Source organism: Callithrix jacchus, chromosome 2 (genome assembly GCF_049354715.1).
Source record: "Callithrix jacchus isolate 240 chromosome 2, calJac240_pri, whole genome shotgun sequence".
NCBI lineage: Eukaryota > Metazoa > Chordata > Mammalia > Primates > Cebidae > Callithrix > Callithrix jacchus.
The window spans coordinates 132,625,221-132,640,909 of record NC_133503.1 but is presented as its reverse complement, the minus strand read 5'-3'; the positions used below and the strand labels follow the sequence as shown (position 1 = coordinate 132,640,909).

At 36.6% G+C, this 15,689-nt stretch overlaps 1 protein-coding gene and 1 non-coding gene across 3 annotated transcripts in view; one reads left to right on the top strand and one right to left on the bottom strand.

The window, feature by feature from the left end:
* SCAMP1 (secretory carrier membrane protein 1) overlaps positions 1-15,689 on the top strand; it is a 115,457-nt gene that overhangs the window by 15,041 nt on the left and 84,727 nt on the right. The window contains exon 2 of one of the 2 annotated variants that reach the window (XM_002744836.6): positions 13,679-13,756. The exons of the other annotated variant lie outside the window; for it this stretch is intronic. Coding sequence (XP_002744882.1) covers positions 13,679-13,756 — 78 coding nt within the window. The remainder of the gene's footprint in view (positions 1-13,678; positions 13,757-15,689) is intronic. 2 annotated transcript variants of the gene reach the window in all.
* Positions 9,442-9,548, bottom strand: LOC118151808 (U6 spliceosomal RNA). The gene has a single exon (XR_004740215.1). It is a non-coding gene; the product is annotated as a U6 spliceosomal RNA (small nuclear RNA).

The following is a 15,689-nucleotide window of genomic DNA, read 5'->3' as shown; positions in this document are numbered from 1 at the left end:
ATTTGTCCAAGTGGGTGAAAGTGAAATTATTCTATGAGCCACTCGAATAAATTATAGTGCTTGGATCAGTACTGTCCAATAGAAATATAGTTTCTACCACATATGCAATTTAAAATTTCTAGTAGCTGTATTAGAAAAACAAGAAAAACCAAGTGAATTTAATTATACATTTTATTTTGTTCCATATAAACAATCACATTTTATTTTATTCCATATAAATCTCATTTCAACACCTAGTCAATGTAAAAATTAGAAATATTTACATTGTTTTGCTAAATCTTTGAAATTGAAAATCTAATTTTTTAAATACTTTTAGCACATCTCAGTTGGACTAGTTACATTTTAAGAGCTATATCTGGCTGGTGGCTACATATTTACAGGTAGCACAGGTGTATAGCACGTTATAAAATGCATTACTACACCAGTAGATGGCTTTTGCACGCTGTAGGATGTGTGTGATAAAATAATGTCATTTATTACTGCTAATCTAAAGTTTGTCTCCAGTCCTCAGCAGTCACTTAATGTTGAGAATTTACCTGTCATTGCAGTCTGTTCAATAAATGATTTCACCAGTTTTTTTTGTCCATTCCCAAATACTTAAAAAATTTTCAGAGGCCTCAAATATATCCACTTTCACATTCATTATATCTGTAGGAATGACATGAGAACGTTTGTATTTTGAAAACCTAATTCTGGCTCATTATGAAGAATTGATTGGGTTGGGGTCAGAGGATAGGGGAGATCAGTAAGGAGGTCATTGCTGTTTACACATCAGAAATACTGGCAGATTGATCTCTGGGATGGAGGAGGAATCTTTTTATTTTGCTTGTATGCATTTTAAAGATAATTGAGACTTGAAATGTGAGGTGTCTTGTTGAGAAGAAGCAGTTGAACATATGAGAGAAAAGGATAATTGATAGGGTGATCCTGAGAAAAGGTTGGAAGAGTTGAAGCTTAGCTATGAAGATGATTTTTCCCCCTACCTTCAGGAAATGGCTTCCTCCTTGCTTTTTCTTCCCTCTTCCTTTTTACTTCCCTTTTCCTTTTTTTCCTCCTTTTTTTTCTCCCTAACCTCTAGATAATGTGGGAGGTAAGGAAAAAAAAAAAGGCTGAGGCCCTTCTGATGATCTGCAAGACATTGTGAAAACTTCTGTAACACAAAGTCATTCCTCACCGGATGGAATAACAGTAACTGCATTTATTGGCTCTGTTTTTGCTTTGGTGACTCATTGGCAACTCTAGTAATTGCTGTTCCCCTCAGATGCTTTACCTGCTGCTCTCTGCTCCCTTTTCTGGCCACCTTCCTATAACTTAGCTTCTTTTTTTGCTCTTTCTACCATGGCTGTTGTCAGCTTTCTATTGCTCCTATTATAGTTCCCAATTTTATGTCTCATATTCAGGCTCCTCAAAAATGGGGTAGAATTGGATTGGTTAGCAATTAGCCAGTATAGAGTTGCTTCTGTTGGGGCCTGCCAGATTTCCTCATGTGCAGTCCTAAAGACAGTTGACTTTGGCACAGAAGCCAATTTCTTATTCTTTCATATGTAACCAAGTTAATAAGGTCACACGACACAAAGATTGGTCAAAGAACTGCTTCTGGTTGCTTTTCTTAGACCGTGTTTTAAGGAAACACGGGTGGATGTTTTTTGTCCTGTTTGTTACCCGAGATGTGCTATACTTTTACAATTCTCAGCCGTAGGTGGAGAGCTTTCTTGCTTAATCCTTAACTTATATTTGGTGGTAATGATGATAGCAGCCTCACCTGTCACTTATTTGAGTATTTCCCATGTGTAGGAACTATATTAAGCACTTTACATGTAGTAACTCATGAATTATATGATACATTTTACTGATGAGAAAACTGAGGTACAGTGAAATATGATGTGACTTGTTTAAAGTTTATAGCTTCTTAGTAATGGAACTGGAATTTGAATACAGGCAGCCAGAATCCATAGCATAACGTTTCTGAACTATGGTTTACTAGAGTGATTTTCAAATTTCCCCTTAATTTTAAAGATGAGAAAATGGAGAGAGAGTTTATGTGACTTGCCTAAGGTCTCAGAGTTGGTCATTGCCAGGCATTCAGTTTCTGATTCCTAGACTAGTGCTTTTTTCTACTACAGAACATGTACCCAAGACATAGAAAGTCTTGCATACTAATCATGAAACCCAAAACTGTGTTAGCATATATCATTGTAAGTGGATACATAATATATAGCTTTACAATAATCATCTATGTAGATTTTTATGTTATTATACTACTATCTAGCTTAAAATGGCATATGTAGAGAAAAATAACAGGAGACTGAGCTTGTATAGTCACATGAGTTGATTGAGTCAGTCTCCTTATTTCCAGCATGTGAAAGCACTGTCTGTCTCTCAGGCTGAATCTTTCAGGTTATGTGTGGCAGTGATTAAGAAATATCCAATTCAGTGCATGGTGTGGGAGAGCATTTGGAATACAGTGAAGGTTCGTTGCTCTGGAGGATTTGGTAAAGAAACTTAGATTAAAGATATAAACTAATTTCGCTTGATGTAAACTTCTGTTCTCTTGTTTGGAAAAACATTTGTGTTCATATTAATCTTGATTTTTAGTGAAATATGGAGTAAATATTGTGAAGTAACACTGTGAAGTGGCATTACTAAAGGATTGACAGAATAGCCTTGGCTAAACTAATAATGTAAAGATACAATTCTAATGTCTATGCATAGTCAGATCCACATGATATTTAAATTAAACTCTGAAGAATATCTTTACTTGCTACTTAAAAGTTAATAAACCGCAAAAGCCAAGTATGATCCTCTAAGTCAACAAAATAAGACTATCTGAGAATCTTTTCCTTATTAGGAAATACACGTTCTCAGGCATCATCCCAGACCTACTGAATCTGAAGCAAGGTACATTCACAGTGATGCTCAGCAATTTGGATTTAACGAGCCCTCCAGGTGACCCCAATGTGGCTGAAGTTTGAGAACCGCAGCCAAAGAAACCAAATTATCAGTTGAAACGATTTGATTTTGATTATGTTGGAGAAGAACATTTTCCTGTCAGTTTTGGAATTATTAATATTAGGAATTGGAAAGTCCTAGTTTCATATTTTGTCTCAGACATACACACTAATTGACCTTAAGGAAGTTTGCCAATTAGGCATTAAAATATCATTTATCATTACTTAATTCTTTTTCCATTTTGTTGTCTTCTCCCAGTTTAGAGGCCATGGCTTCCTCAACACCAGAGTTGCTAAAGCTGATTTGAAACATTAATTATGTGATATTTCAGGGTATCAGTTCTTTACCTTCCTAAATCTAGTCTCATTCTTGGTATATTGTGCACATACTCTAATGCTTTGTCATCTAATACTGCATTAGGAGAGTAAACTCAGTTCACTTGAGAAATTGATTTTATCAAATTGCCTGTTAACTTCTAGCCTGGATTAAATTTCTAGAATCTAGAAGGAAACAAGTGTACTTAATCACAGTAGCTGAAAGTACAAAATTTGAAGAATGATTTTATTCTGGGTCTCTTTGGAACTAAGTTATACCTTATTTATTTATTGGTTTTTAAAGCAAGGTGAATTTTAGCATACTCGACATAGATGTGTGTATTTGTAAAGTGAGAGTTGGACTCGCACTTCTGTGGCACTGAGAGAATGACATTGATAGCATGAATGTTGGCTAAGCAGGATTCATCTTTCTGACCCTACATTCTATCTCCCTCCGTTTTTCTTTTTGAATTAATTTTTTCTGTAATTATGAAAATATTTTCATGGTTCCAAAGTAAAGGCTATCAAACAATATATAGTTAAGTCTAGCTTTGAAGTCTGTCCTCTGTCTTTACTGTTCCTTTCCTTTTCCAATAGAGAATCACTTTTATTAGTTTTTGAATTCTTCGTTTTTAAAAACATAAACACACATTCTTTTTTTTTGTTTTTGTAGAGACGGGATTTCTCCATGTTGGTTAGGGTAGTCTCAAACTCCCGACCTCAGGTGATCCGCCCACCTCAGCCTCCCGAAGTGCTGGGATTACAGGCATGAGCCACCATTCCCAGCTCAACACACATTCGTTTTTATCTTCCTTTTTGCACCAAAGTTTAACATTTGTTTACACTCTTCTGCACCTTGCTTTTTTCACTCAGCCCATAGCATCTGTATATCTCCTTATACCATTTTACAACTGCGTGATACTCAGCTGCATAGTACTTTATCATGTAGATTATCATAGCTTATTCAGTCATTTTCTATTTTTAGACATTTAGGTTGCTTCCAGTCCATTAATTAGTGTGGTGCTTCCTTAATGTTACAAGTAGAATTTTGCCGATATTTCTTTGGAGTAGATTCCCAGAAGTGAGACTGGGTCAAAGGATAAATACAGATGTTATTTTGCTAGGTATTGCCAACTTGCCCTCCATAAAGGTTGTAACAGTTTTTAATCTTACTAGCAATGCATGAGAATCCCTGCTTCCTTACAGCTGTGTCAATAGAGTATGTCAGACTTTTAGAATTTTTCTCATTTTATAGGTGAGAAATAACATCAATGTAGTTTTAATTCATGTTTCTCTTATGAAATTAAAAATCTTTTCATTGATGTTTACACTTTTTGAACTAACCTTATGTTTATGCTCATTTTTTTTTCAAGAAGTATTTATTGGTTACTAGTGCTGCTATTATCTTGAAGAATTACTCTTTGGGTATTTCTCCACAGGGGTGGTAATAATATTCATTGAAGAAACAGAATATCAAGGGGCATGTATGATTAAGAAAAAAAAAGATCTCTGATCACAGACCACCATAACAGATACAATAAAAATATTTGAAGGCCAGATGCTATGGCTCATGTTTGTAATCCACCACTTTGGGAGGCTGAGGCGGGCCGATTGCTTGAGGCCAGGAATTTGAGACTAGCCTGGCCAACAAGGTGAAACCCCATCTCTACTAAAAATGTAAGAATTAGCCGGACATGGTGGCGCATGCTTGTAATCCCAGCTACTTGAGAGGCTGAGGTGGAAGAATTGCTTGAACCTGGAGGTGGAGGTTGCGGTGAGCTGAGATCATGCCACTGCCCTCCAGCAGCTTGGGCAACGACAAGACTCTGTCTCAAAAAAAAAATCTGTTTCTTGTTTCTAAGAGTTCACAGTCCATTTTGGAGGAAAAAAAGACTTTCACGAAGATTATCATCATTCAGGAAAATAGATATTGATGGAGCTCTCACAAGTGCTGTGGGAGCATTGAGCCTGGAGTGGAGTGGGTATGGGGAAGGTATCAGAAAGATCATTACTTAGCATATGAAGTAATATTTGGACTGAGCCTATAAGGAAGAGGAAGAGATTGCTAGGCTGACCCTGCTGGGAAAACTGTATCAAGTGGAGGAAGCAATGCAAAGGAGGAGTATGACTGATGTTTGAGGACTCACTGGTTTCGTGGATGCTGATGAGGGTAGGCATTGAGACCATCTGGATTTGATGAGGGTGCTTGTTGACTCTAAACCAATTTCTAAGTTAGGTTAACTTTAGCAATGCCGAGTTGAAAATTTTGATTAAAATGTCATGTTTCTATTTTCTCAGTTTTCTCCCTGACATGTGCCTTCTCTCTCTAATCTTTTTGTTCCTTACACTTTTGGGTAAACTTTGGAGGGGAACCCTGGGGAAGTAAGTGGAGTGATTTCATTCCCTCTTTCCCATTTTACGATTGAGCAAGCCTAAAGCCTTTATGTTTTGCCTGTGTCATACTTTTAATTAATCCTTACCACTTGCTTTATGTCAAATTTTAGGCTCCTCATTCAGCAGCTTGTTTCATTTGGTTAAGGGAGAAAGATCTCTCTCATATGAATTTATGAGGCTGGAAAGATAAGGCAGGCTAGATGGTTAGAAGCCTTGTATCTCATATTGAGGAATTTGTGTTTCATTTTATAGTTTGTATAGAGCCTCTAAAAATCTGAAATGGATGAGAGACAGAGGAAAAGTTTGGTGGAAGCGAATGGCAACATTAGCTTTCCATTTTTGAGAGGCAATGAATGACTGTGTTGAGGAAGGTGAATTGGAGAAGGTACAGTATAGACTAGAGAGCAGAGGTCCCCAGACTACCAGAAGCAGTATCACCTAAGAACCTGTTAGAAATACAGGTTTTCAGGCCCCACCCTAGATATGCTGAATGAGAAATTCTGGGAGTTGGGTGCAGCACTCTGTGTCTTATTTAATTTTGATGCATGCTAAAGTTTGAGACTAGAAATTCAAAGGTTAGACTACCTGTCTGGAAAATGCTTTTCATGTGAATTATGTAGTTGACTTTTGTTGATGTTCATTATGTTGATGTGTTCATTATAAATGCTTTTCACATGAATTACATAGTTGATTTTGTTGAGATGTTATATATATATACTTTTTACATACACATACCCATACACTAGAATTTTGTGATTCAGGTTTTTTTTTAAATTTCAGTAGGTTTTTGGGGAATAGGTGGTGTTTGGGTACATGAATAATTTCTCATTGGTGATTTCTGAGATTTTGGTGCACCTGTCACCCGAGCAGTGTACACTGCACCCAATGTGTAGTCTTTTGTCCCTCACCCCACTCCCACTTTTCCCTGAGTTCCCAAAGTTCATTGTATCATTCTTATGCCTTTGTGTCCTTTTAACTTAGCTCCCACTTGTGAGAACATACAATGTTTGGTTTTCCTTTCCTCAGTTACGTCACTTAGATTATGTTTCCAATTTCATCCACATTGCTGCAAATGCCACTATTTCATTCCTTTTCATGGCTGAGTAGTATTCCATGGTATATAAATGCTGTCATTGATTGATGTGCATTTAAGCTGGATCCATATTTTTTTGCAAATGTGAATCGTGCTGCTATAAACAAGCATGTGCAAATATCTTTTTCATGTAATGACTTCTTTTCCTTTGGGTCTATACCCATGAGTGGGATTGCTGGATCAAATGATCGATGTGCTTTTGATTCTTTAAGAAATTTTCACACCATTTTCCATAGTGTTTGTACTAGTTTGCATCCCCACCAACAGTGTCAAAGTGTTCCCTTTTTACCGCATCCACACAAACATCTATTATTTTTTGATTACCACCATTTTTGCAGGAGTAAGTTGGTATCACATTGTGTTTTTGCTTTGCATTGCCCTGATAGTGATACTGAACATTTTTTTCATATTTTTGTGGGCCATTTCTACATTATCTTTTGAGAATTGTCTGTTCATGTCCTTAGCCCACTTTTTGTTTTTTTCTTGCTGATTTGAGTTCCTTGTAGACTATGGGTATTTGTCCTTTGTCAGATGTATAGATTGTGAAAATTTTTTCCCACTCTGTGGGTTGTCTGTTTACTCTGCTGATTATTTCTTTTGCTGCTCACAAGCTTTTTAGTTTAATTAAGTCCCATCTATTATCCTTTTTTGTTGCTGTGTTTGCTTTTGGGTTCTTGGTTAGGAAGTCTTTGCCTCAGCCAATGTCAAGAAATATTTTTCCAGTGTTATCTTCTAGAATTTTTATGGTTTCAGGTCTTGGATTTAGGCCTCTGATCCACCTTTAGTTGATTTTTGTATAAGGTAAGAGATGAGGATCCCGTTTCATTCTTTTACATGTGACTTGCCAGTTATCCTGGCACCATTTGTTGAATAGGGTGTCCTTTCCCCACTTGTGTTTGTTTTTGTTTGCTTTGTCAAAGATCAGCTGATTGTAAGTATTTGGGTTTATTTTTGGATTCTCTATTCTGTTTCACTGCTCTGTATGCCTGTTTTTATACCAGTACCATGCTCTTTTGGTGACTATGGTCTTATAGTATAGTTTGAAGTCCAGTAATGTAATGCTCTAGATTTGTCCTTCTTGCTCAGTCTTGCTTTGGCTACATGGGCTCTTTTTTGGTTCAATATGAATTTCAGGATTCTTTTTCTAGTTCTGTGAAGAATGATGGTGGTATTTTGATGTGAACTGCGTTGAATTTGTTGATTGCTTTTGGCAGTATGGTCATTTTTACAATATTGATTCTACCTATTCATGAGCATGGGCTATGTTTTCATTTGTTTGTGTTATCTGATTTCTTTCAGTGGTGTTTTGTACTTTTCCTCGTAGAGGTCTTTCATCTCATTAGGTATATTCCTAAGGATTTTGTTTTTTTGCAGCTATTGTAAAAGGGATGGAGTTCTTGATTTGATTCTCGGATTGGTCACTGTTGGTATATAGCAGGGCTGCTGATTTGTGTACATTAATGTTGTACACAAATGTTTCAGTTTCCTGAAACTTTGCTGAATTCATTTACCAGTTTTACCAGTTCTAGGAGCTTTTTGGATGAATCTTTTAGGTATATAATCATGTCATCAGCAAACAGCAACAGTTTGACTTCCTCTTTACCAGTTTGGAAGTTTTATTTCTTTTTCTTGTCTAAATGCTCTGACTAGGACTTGCAGTGCTGTGTAGAATAGAAATGGTGAAAGTCGGCATCCTTGTCTTGTTTCAGTTCTTAAGGGGAATGCTTTCAACATTTCCCCATTCAACATAATGTGGGTTTGTCATAGATGGCTTTTATTATTTTAAGGCATGTCCCTTTTATGCCTATTTTGCTGAGGCTTTTAATCATAAAGGGGTGCTGGATTTTGTCAGATGCTTTTTCTCCATCTATTGAGATGATCATGTGATTCTTGTTTTTAATTTCTGTTTATGTGGTGTATCACATTTATTGTTTTGTGGATGTTAAACCATGCTTGCATCCTTCCTATGAAACCGCTTGATCATGGTGCATTATCTTTTTGACATGCTGTTGGATTTGGTTAGTTAGTATTTGGTTAAGGATTTTTTTGCATCTGTTCATCAGGGTATTGGACTGTAGTTTTCTTTGTTTGTTATGTCATTTCCTGGTTTTGATATTGGAGTGATACTGGCTTCATAGAATAATTTTAGGGGAATTCCTTCTTTCTCTGTCTTTTGGAATAGTGTCAATAGCATTGATACCAATTCTTCTTTGAATGTCTGATAGAATTCAGCCGTGAATCCGTCTGGCCATGGACTTGTTTTTCTTGGTAACTTTTTAATTACAGTTTCAATCTTGCTGCTTGTTGCTGGTCTGTTCAGAGTTTGTATTTCTTCCTGGCTTGCTTAATCTAGAAGGGTTGTATATTTCCAGGAACCTATCCATCTCTTCTAGGTTTTCTAGTTTATTTGTGTAATGGTGTTCATAGCGGCCTTGAACAATCTTTTGTATCTCTGTGGTATTGATTATAATATCTGTTTCATATCTAATTGTACTTATTTGGGACTTCTGTCTTTTTTTCTTGGTTATTCTTGCTAATGGTCTATCAATTTCATTTCTCTCTTCAAAGAACCAGCTTCTTGTTTAATTTGAGTCTTTTGTGTTTGTTCGTTTCTATTTCATTTAGTTCTGCTCTGATCTTTGGTATTTGTTTTCTTCTTCTGGGTTTAGGTTTGGTTTGTTCTTTTTTTTTATAAATATGGAATGCTTCACAAATTTGCGTGTCATCCTTTTGCAGGAGCCATGCTAATCTTCTCTGTATCTTTCCAATTTTACTATATGTGCTGCCGAAACGAGCATGGTTTGTTCTTGTTTCTCTAGTTCTTTGAAGTGTTACCTTAGATTGTCTATTTGTGTTGTTACAGACTCTTTGAGTAAGCATTTAATGCTATAAACTTTCCTCTTAGCACCACTTTTGCTGTTTCCCAGAGGTTTTAATAGGTTGTGTCACTATTGTTCAGTTCAAAGAATTTTTAAATTTTCATCTTGGGTTGACTCAATGATCATTCGGGAGCAGGTTATTTAATTTCCATGTATTTGCATGGTTTTGAGGGTTCCCTTTGGAGTTGATTTTCAGTTCTATTCCACTGTGGTCAGAAAGAGTACTTGATATAATTTTGATTTCCTTATATTTGTTGAGACTTGTTTTGTGGTCTATGATGTGGTCTATCTTGGGGAATATTCCATGTGCTGATGAAGAGAATGTATATTCTGCAGTTGTTGGGTAGAATATTCTGTAAATATGTTAAGTCCAGTTGTCCTAGGTTATGGTTTAAGTCCATTGTTTCTTTGTTGACTTTTTGTCTTGATCTATCTAGTGCTGTCAGTAGAGTATGGAAGTCCCCCACTATTATTGTGTTACTGTCTGTCTCATTTCTTAGGTCTTGTAGTAATTGTTTTATAAATTTGGAACCTCCAGTGTTAGGTGCATATGTATTTAGGATTTTGATATTTTCCTGTTGGACTATTCCTTTTATCATTATATAGTGTCCCTCTTTGTCTTTTTAACTGCTGTTGCTTTAAAGTTTGTTTTGTCTGATATAAAAATAGCTACTCTTGCTTGCTTATGGTGTCCATTTGAATGGAATATCTTTTTCCAGTCCTTTACCTTAAGTTTATGTGAGTACTTATGTGTCAGGCGAGTCTCTTGAAGACAGCAGGTCTTTGGTGAATTCTGCCATTCTATATCCTTTTTATTTTTTATTTTTTTTTTAGAGATGAGTCTTGCTCTGTCACCAGGTTGGAGTGCAGTGGCATGATCTTGGCTCACTGCAACCTCCGCCTCCGAGGTTCAAGTGATTCTCCTGCCTCAGCCTCCCGAGTAGCTGGCACTACAGGTGCCCGCCACCATGCCCAGCTAATTATTTATATTTTAGTAGAGATGGGGTTGCACTGTGTTGGCCAGGTTGGTCTCAATCTCCTGACCTCATGATTGACCCACCTGGGCCTCCCAAAGTGCTGGGATTACAGGCATGAGCCACCACCTGCTCAGCCCCATTCTGTATCTTTTAAGTAGAGCATTTAAGCCATTTACAATTAACATTAGTGTTGAGATGTGAGGTACTGTTGTATTCATCATGCTATTTGTTGCTTAAATACCTTTTTCTTTCTTCTTTTTTTTTTTCATTGTGTTGTTTTATAGGGTCTGTGAGATTTATGCTTTCAGGAGATTCTATTTTGGTGTATTTTGAGGATTTGTTTCAAGATTTAGAGCTCCTTTTCATAGTTCTTGTAGCGCTCACTTCATAGTGGCAAATTCTCTCAGCATTTGTCTGAAAAAGACTGTATCTTTCCTTCATTTATGAAGCTTAGTTTTGCTGGATTCAGAATTCTTGGCTGATAATTGTTTTGTTTAATGAGGTTAAAGTTAGGACCTCAATTTCTTCTAACTTATAGGATTTCTGCTGAGAAATCTGCTGTTAATCTGATAGGGTTTTCTTTATAAATTACCTGATGCTTTTGCCTCACAGCTCTTTAAATTATTTTCTTTGTCTTGAATTCAGATAACCTGATGACTGTGTGCCTAGGTGATAATCTTATGATGAATTTCTCAGGTGTTCTTTGTGCTTCTTGTATTTTGATGTCTAGATCTCTAGCAAGGCCAAGGAAGTTTTTCTCAGTTATTCCCTCAAATATGTTTTCCAAACTTTGAGACTTCTCTTCTTTCTTGAGAACACCAATTATTCTTAGGTTTGGTTGTAAACATAATCCCAAACTTCTTGTAGGCTTTTTTCATTTTTTAAAATTCTTTTCTCTTTGTCTGTTTGGATTGGGTTAATACAAAAGCCTTGTCTTTGAGCTCTCAAGTTCTTTCTTCTTGTTCAAGTCTACTGCTGAGACTTTCCAGTACATTTTACATTTCTCTAAGTGTGTCCTTGATTTCCAGAAGTCATGATTTTTTTTGTTGTTTTGTTTTAAAGATGGGGTTTCACCATATTGGTTAGGCTGGTCTTGAACTCCTGACCTCAGGTGATCCGTCTGCCTCAGCCTCCCAAAGAGCTGGGATTACAGGCGTGAGCCGCTGTGCCCAGCTTGATTGTTTTTTATTTGTGCCGTTTCACTGGAAATTTTCCCATTCATATCCTGTATCTTTTTTTTTTTTTTTTTTTTTTTTTAATTAAGTTGGACTTTACCTTTCTCTGGTGCCTCCTTGATTGGTTTAAAAGTTGACCTTCTGAATTCTGACAGTTCAGAGGTTTTCTTTTGGTTTGGATCCATTGCTGGTGAGCTAGTATGATCTTTTTGGGGTGTTAAAGAACCTTGTTTTGTCATATTGTTGGAATTGTTTTTTTTGGTTCCTTCCCATTTGGGTAGACTGTATCAGAGGGAAGATCTGGAACTCAAGGACTGCTGTTCAGTTTCTTTTGTCTGATGAGGTGCTCCCTTGATGTGGTGCCCTCCTCTTTCCTATATGGATAGGGCTTCCTGAGAACTGAACTGCAGTGATTCATTCTTCTTCTGGATCTAGCCACACAGTGGAGCTACTGGGCTCTGGGCTAGTACTGGGGATTGTCTGCAAAGAGACCAGTGATGTGATCTGTCTTCAGGTCTCAGCCATGGATACTGGCACCTGCTCCCATGGAGGTAGCAGGGGAGCGAAGTGGACTCTATGAGAGTCCTTGGCTGTATTTTTTTTTTTTTTTGAGATGGGGTCTTACACTGTCACCTGGGCTGGAGTGCAGTGGCATGATCTCAGCTCACTGCAACCTCCATTTCCTGGGTTCAAGCAGTTCTCCTGTTTCAGCCTCCCAAATAGCTGGGATTACAGGTACCTAAAACCACACCCAGCTACTTTTTTGTATTTTTAGTAGAGACAGGTTTTCACTATGTTGGCCAGGCTGGTCTCAGACTCCTGACCTCATGATCCACCTGCCTCAGCCTCTCAAAGTGCTGGGATTATAGGCGTGAGCTGGGTAGATTTTATTTTTAAGTATGCAGGTTTTATGTTGGTTGGCCTCCAGCCAGGAGGTGGCACTTTCAAGAGTGCATTAGCTGCTGTAGTAGAAGGAAGATCAGGTGGTGGGTGGGATCATGGAGCTCCTATGAGATTATGTCCTTTGTCTTCAGAGTTCCTTGGCTATCCCAGGAGCCTGCAGCAGCAGTCTACCTTCTTCAGAGGGTCTGTGGATTCTCTTGGCTTTTCTGGTATCTTCCTCCATTGTTTTTGGAGCAAGAGTTCATGATGTAGATCTCCACGTGCTGCTCCGTTCATCGAGTGGGAGCTGCAAGTTAGTACTGCCTCCTGTCTGCCATTTTCCCTCTCACTGTGTGATTTTGTCATTTTTATGAAAGCTTAATATTAAAAGATTTGAAAAGTCGGAATGGTGTCGTCATGTACTATGCTTGGAAAAGGGAAGACAGTCTACGATCATGTGGTGAAATAAACTAGTAGAGATACTGGAGTAGAATAAAACAAGATGTATTTAATATTGAATTCTATAGATGATGTTGGCTGTATATGACATCGATATGTAATGCTTTGAGCTTCTTGTATTTAGCTGTCTGTGCAGTGTGAAATGCAGTATGAAATCTGCAGTGGGAATAATTGAAGATGTTATAAAAAGTGGAACATGAAATCTTTATGGAGGTCAAAGGAAATGATGGTGGGTTTACCTGAGATTTGTTAAGATGCTCTTGTATAGTCAGTTCCACACAGCTATTAAGAGGTGGTCTACTTTTTATTGTAATGTAATAGCTTGCAGCTGATTTGAATCTAACCCAGTTTTTGTTTTCCTTTGAGAATGTGAGGGTTGTATGGGTTTAAACATCACCATTGTTGAAATGAGACTGAGTAAATCTGATAGTCATCTTTTATTTTTCTGTTAGCTTTGCTGGGTGACCATAAGTATAGATAAAGCAAATGGTATATAAATATCAAAATTATTTTTTAAAGGATAATCTTTTTTTTTCTTCTTCGAATTTTATTCTAGGATCCATCAGTTACACAAGTGACAAGAAATGTTCCACCAGGACTTGATGAATATAATCCTTTCTCGGATTCTAGAACAGTAAGATGATTCTTACTTTTAAATGTTTAATTGAAATTCAATAGGAATTATATTTCAACTATGGTTTCTTTTTTTAGTGGATTGGTTAAACTCATATAAAACAAATTGTTAATGTTTTTAGTATTCAGCAAGGTTGGATTTTTCTAATATGTAGAAATATTAGTAGTAATTGAAGATTACCATGGTGATCCTAGTGAAATACTTCAAATTTTCCTTCATGTTTTACAAATTAAATCACAAAATCTCTCTAAAATGTAAACTTTTGTGCATTACTTGAAATGCTAGGAATTAGATAAATGTTTCTTGGTATACATGTTGTCTACCTGATAATGTGGTGTTATTTTTTTTTAATGTGGAAACTGTATAGAATTATACCATAAATATTTATATGATTGTCCTTTGAATTAGATTATTTTGAATGTAGCCTTCTGTTCTGGCAGAGTAAAACCTCTGGAACTTTACCAAACAAATAAAACAATCAAAATTGTTGTTTTTCCTTTTTCTTTTTAAAATTTATTTATTACAGATACAGGGTCTCCTATGTTCCCCAAGCTGGTCTTGAACTCCTGGCTTCCAGCCATCCTCCCACCTCAGCCTTCCAAAGTGCTGCAACTACAGACATGAGCTATGGCACCTGGCCTCAAAATTCAGTCTTGATTTATAAAATGTACAAGTATGAAAAAAAATCATCATAGAACAATGGTTTGCTACTTAGATGTATATTTAGAAGCATTTGGGAGACCTTATTACACTATTCCTTTTGGCCCTAATCTCTTAGAGTTAGGACAATTTTTCTTTTAAAGTTCTTTTGCTGATTTCATTGTGACCTGGATTTGAAACCATTGAGGTAGATTCTGTTGAGAATTATCCCCAGAATTTTTGTGGCAAATAATTTCATCTCCTGTATTTGGGTCCCCCTCCAAAAAATGTTACATTTTCCTGTGCATCTCTTCTATTTGGCTGTTCCTGAGTTGTATCCTTTAATAAACTGCTTTAGTAAGTAAACTATTTCCTTGAGTTCTGAGAGCCCTTCTAGAAAATTATCAAACCTGAAGATGGTCATGGAAACCCCCAGTTTAGAGAAAGTTAGTTGGTACAGGCAGCGATCTGTGACTTTTGACTGGTGACTTGGGACTTGGGACTGGTGTCTGAAATGAGCCCTTAACCTCTGGGATCTGTGATAGTCCAGGTAGGTAATGTTGGAATTGAACTGAATTGTAGGACATCTAGATGGTATCCAAAGACTTGGAGAATTGGTTGGTGTGGGGGGTAAAAAAGCCTACACTTTCAGTGTCAATAGTATTTTTGGTAAAAATAGTATAAAAGTAAAAGCATTAAAATAAGAATGAACTTTTAAATTTCTCTTTATTTCAAAGCCCTCATTTAACAGCCTTTGCGTATATGTAGCAAATTAATCTCAGGTTGGGATCACTAAAGTGTGTTCTTTGAGCATGTAAGTTACAGGTTGACACATGTGAAATGGTCAGTAAGTTGACCAGTTTTGATAATATCAAAATGGTGGTTTCATATGATTCAACCTAAATAAATTAGTGCTATGGATATGTGAGAGTGCAGTTTGGTAGTAGTTGTTGAGCTGGCAAATTATATTCCACTATATGTAGTTCTTTTAACTTGATTTCTAGGGGGTGGAGATGGGAACAAGACCATTTTTAAAGTTTGCTGATAAAGAATGAAAAGAGATTTTTATATAAATGTTTGGAAAACTGTACTCGCAAGAAATATATTTAGCCTTTTTATGTAGTAGCAGCTTTAGGTTACTCTTATCAGTTGTGGTATTCTTCATCAAGCTGTCTACTTCATGCCATGCACTTTGCCTGTATTCTCTTATAGAATTCTCATAACATTCAAAATTGATATTTAAAATCTCCATTTTACTAATAAAGAATCTGAGACACATATCATCCAGCTAGTA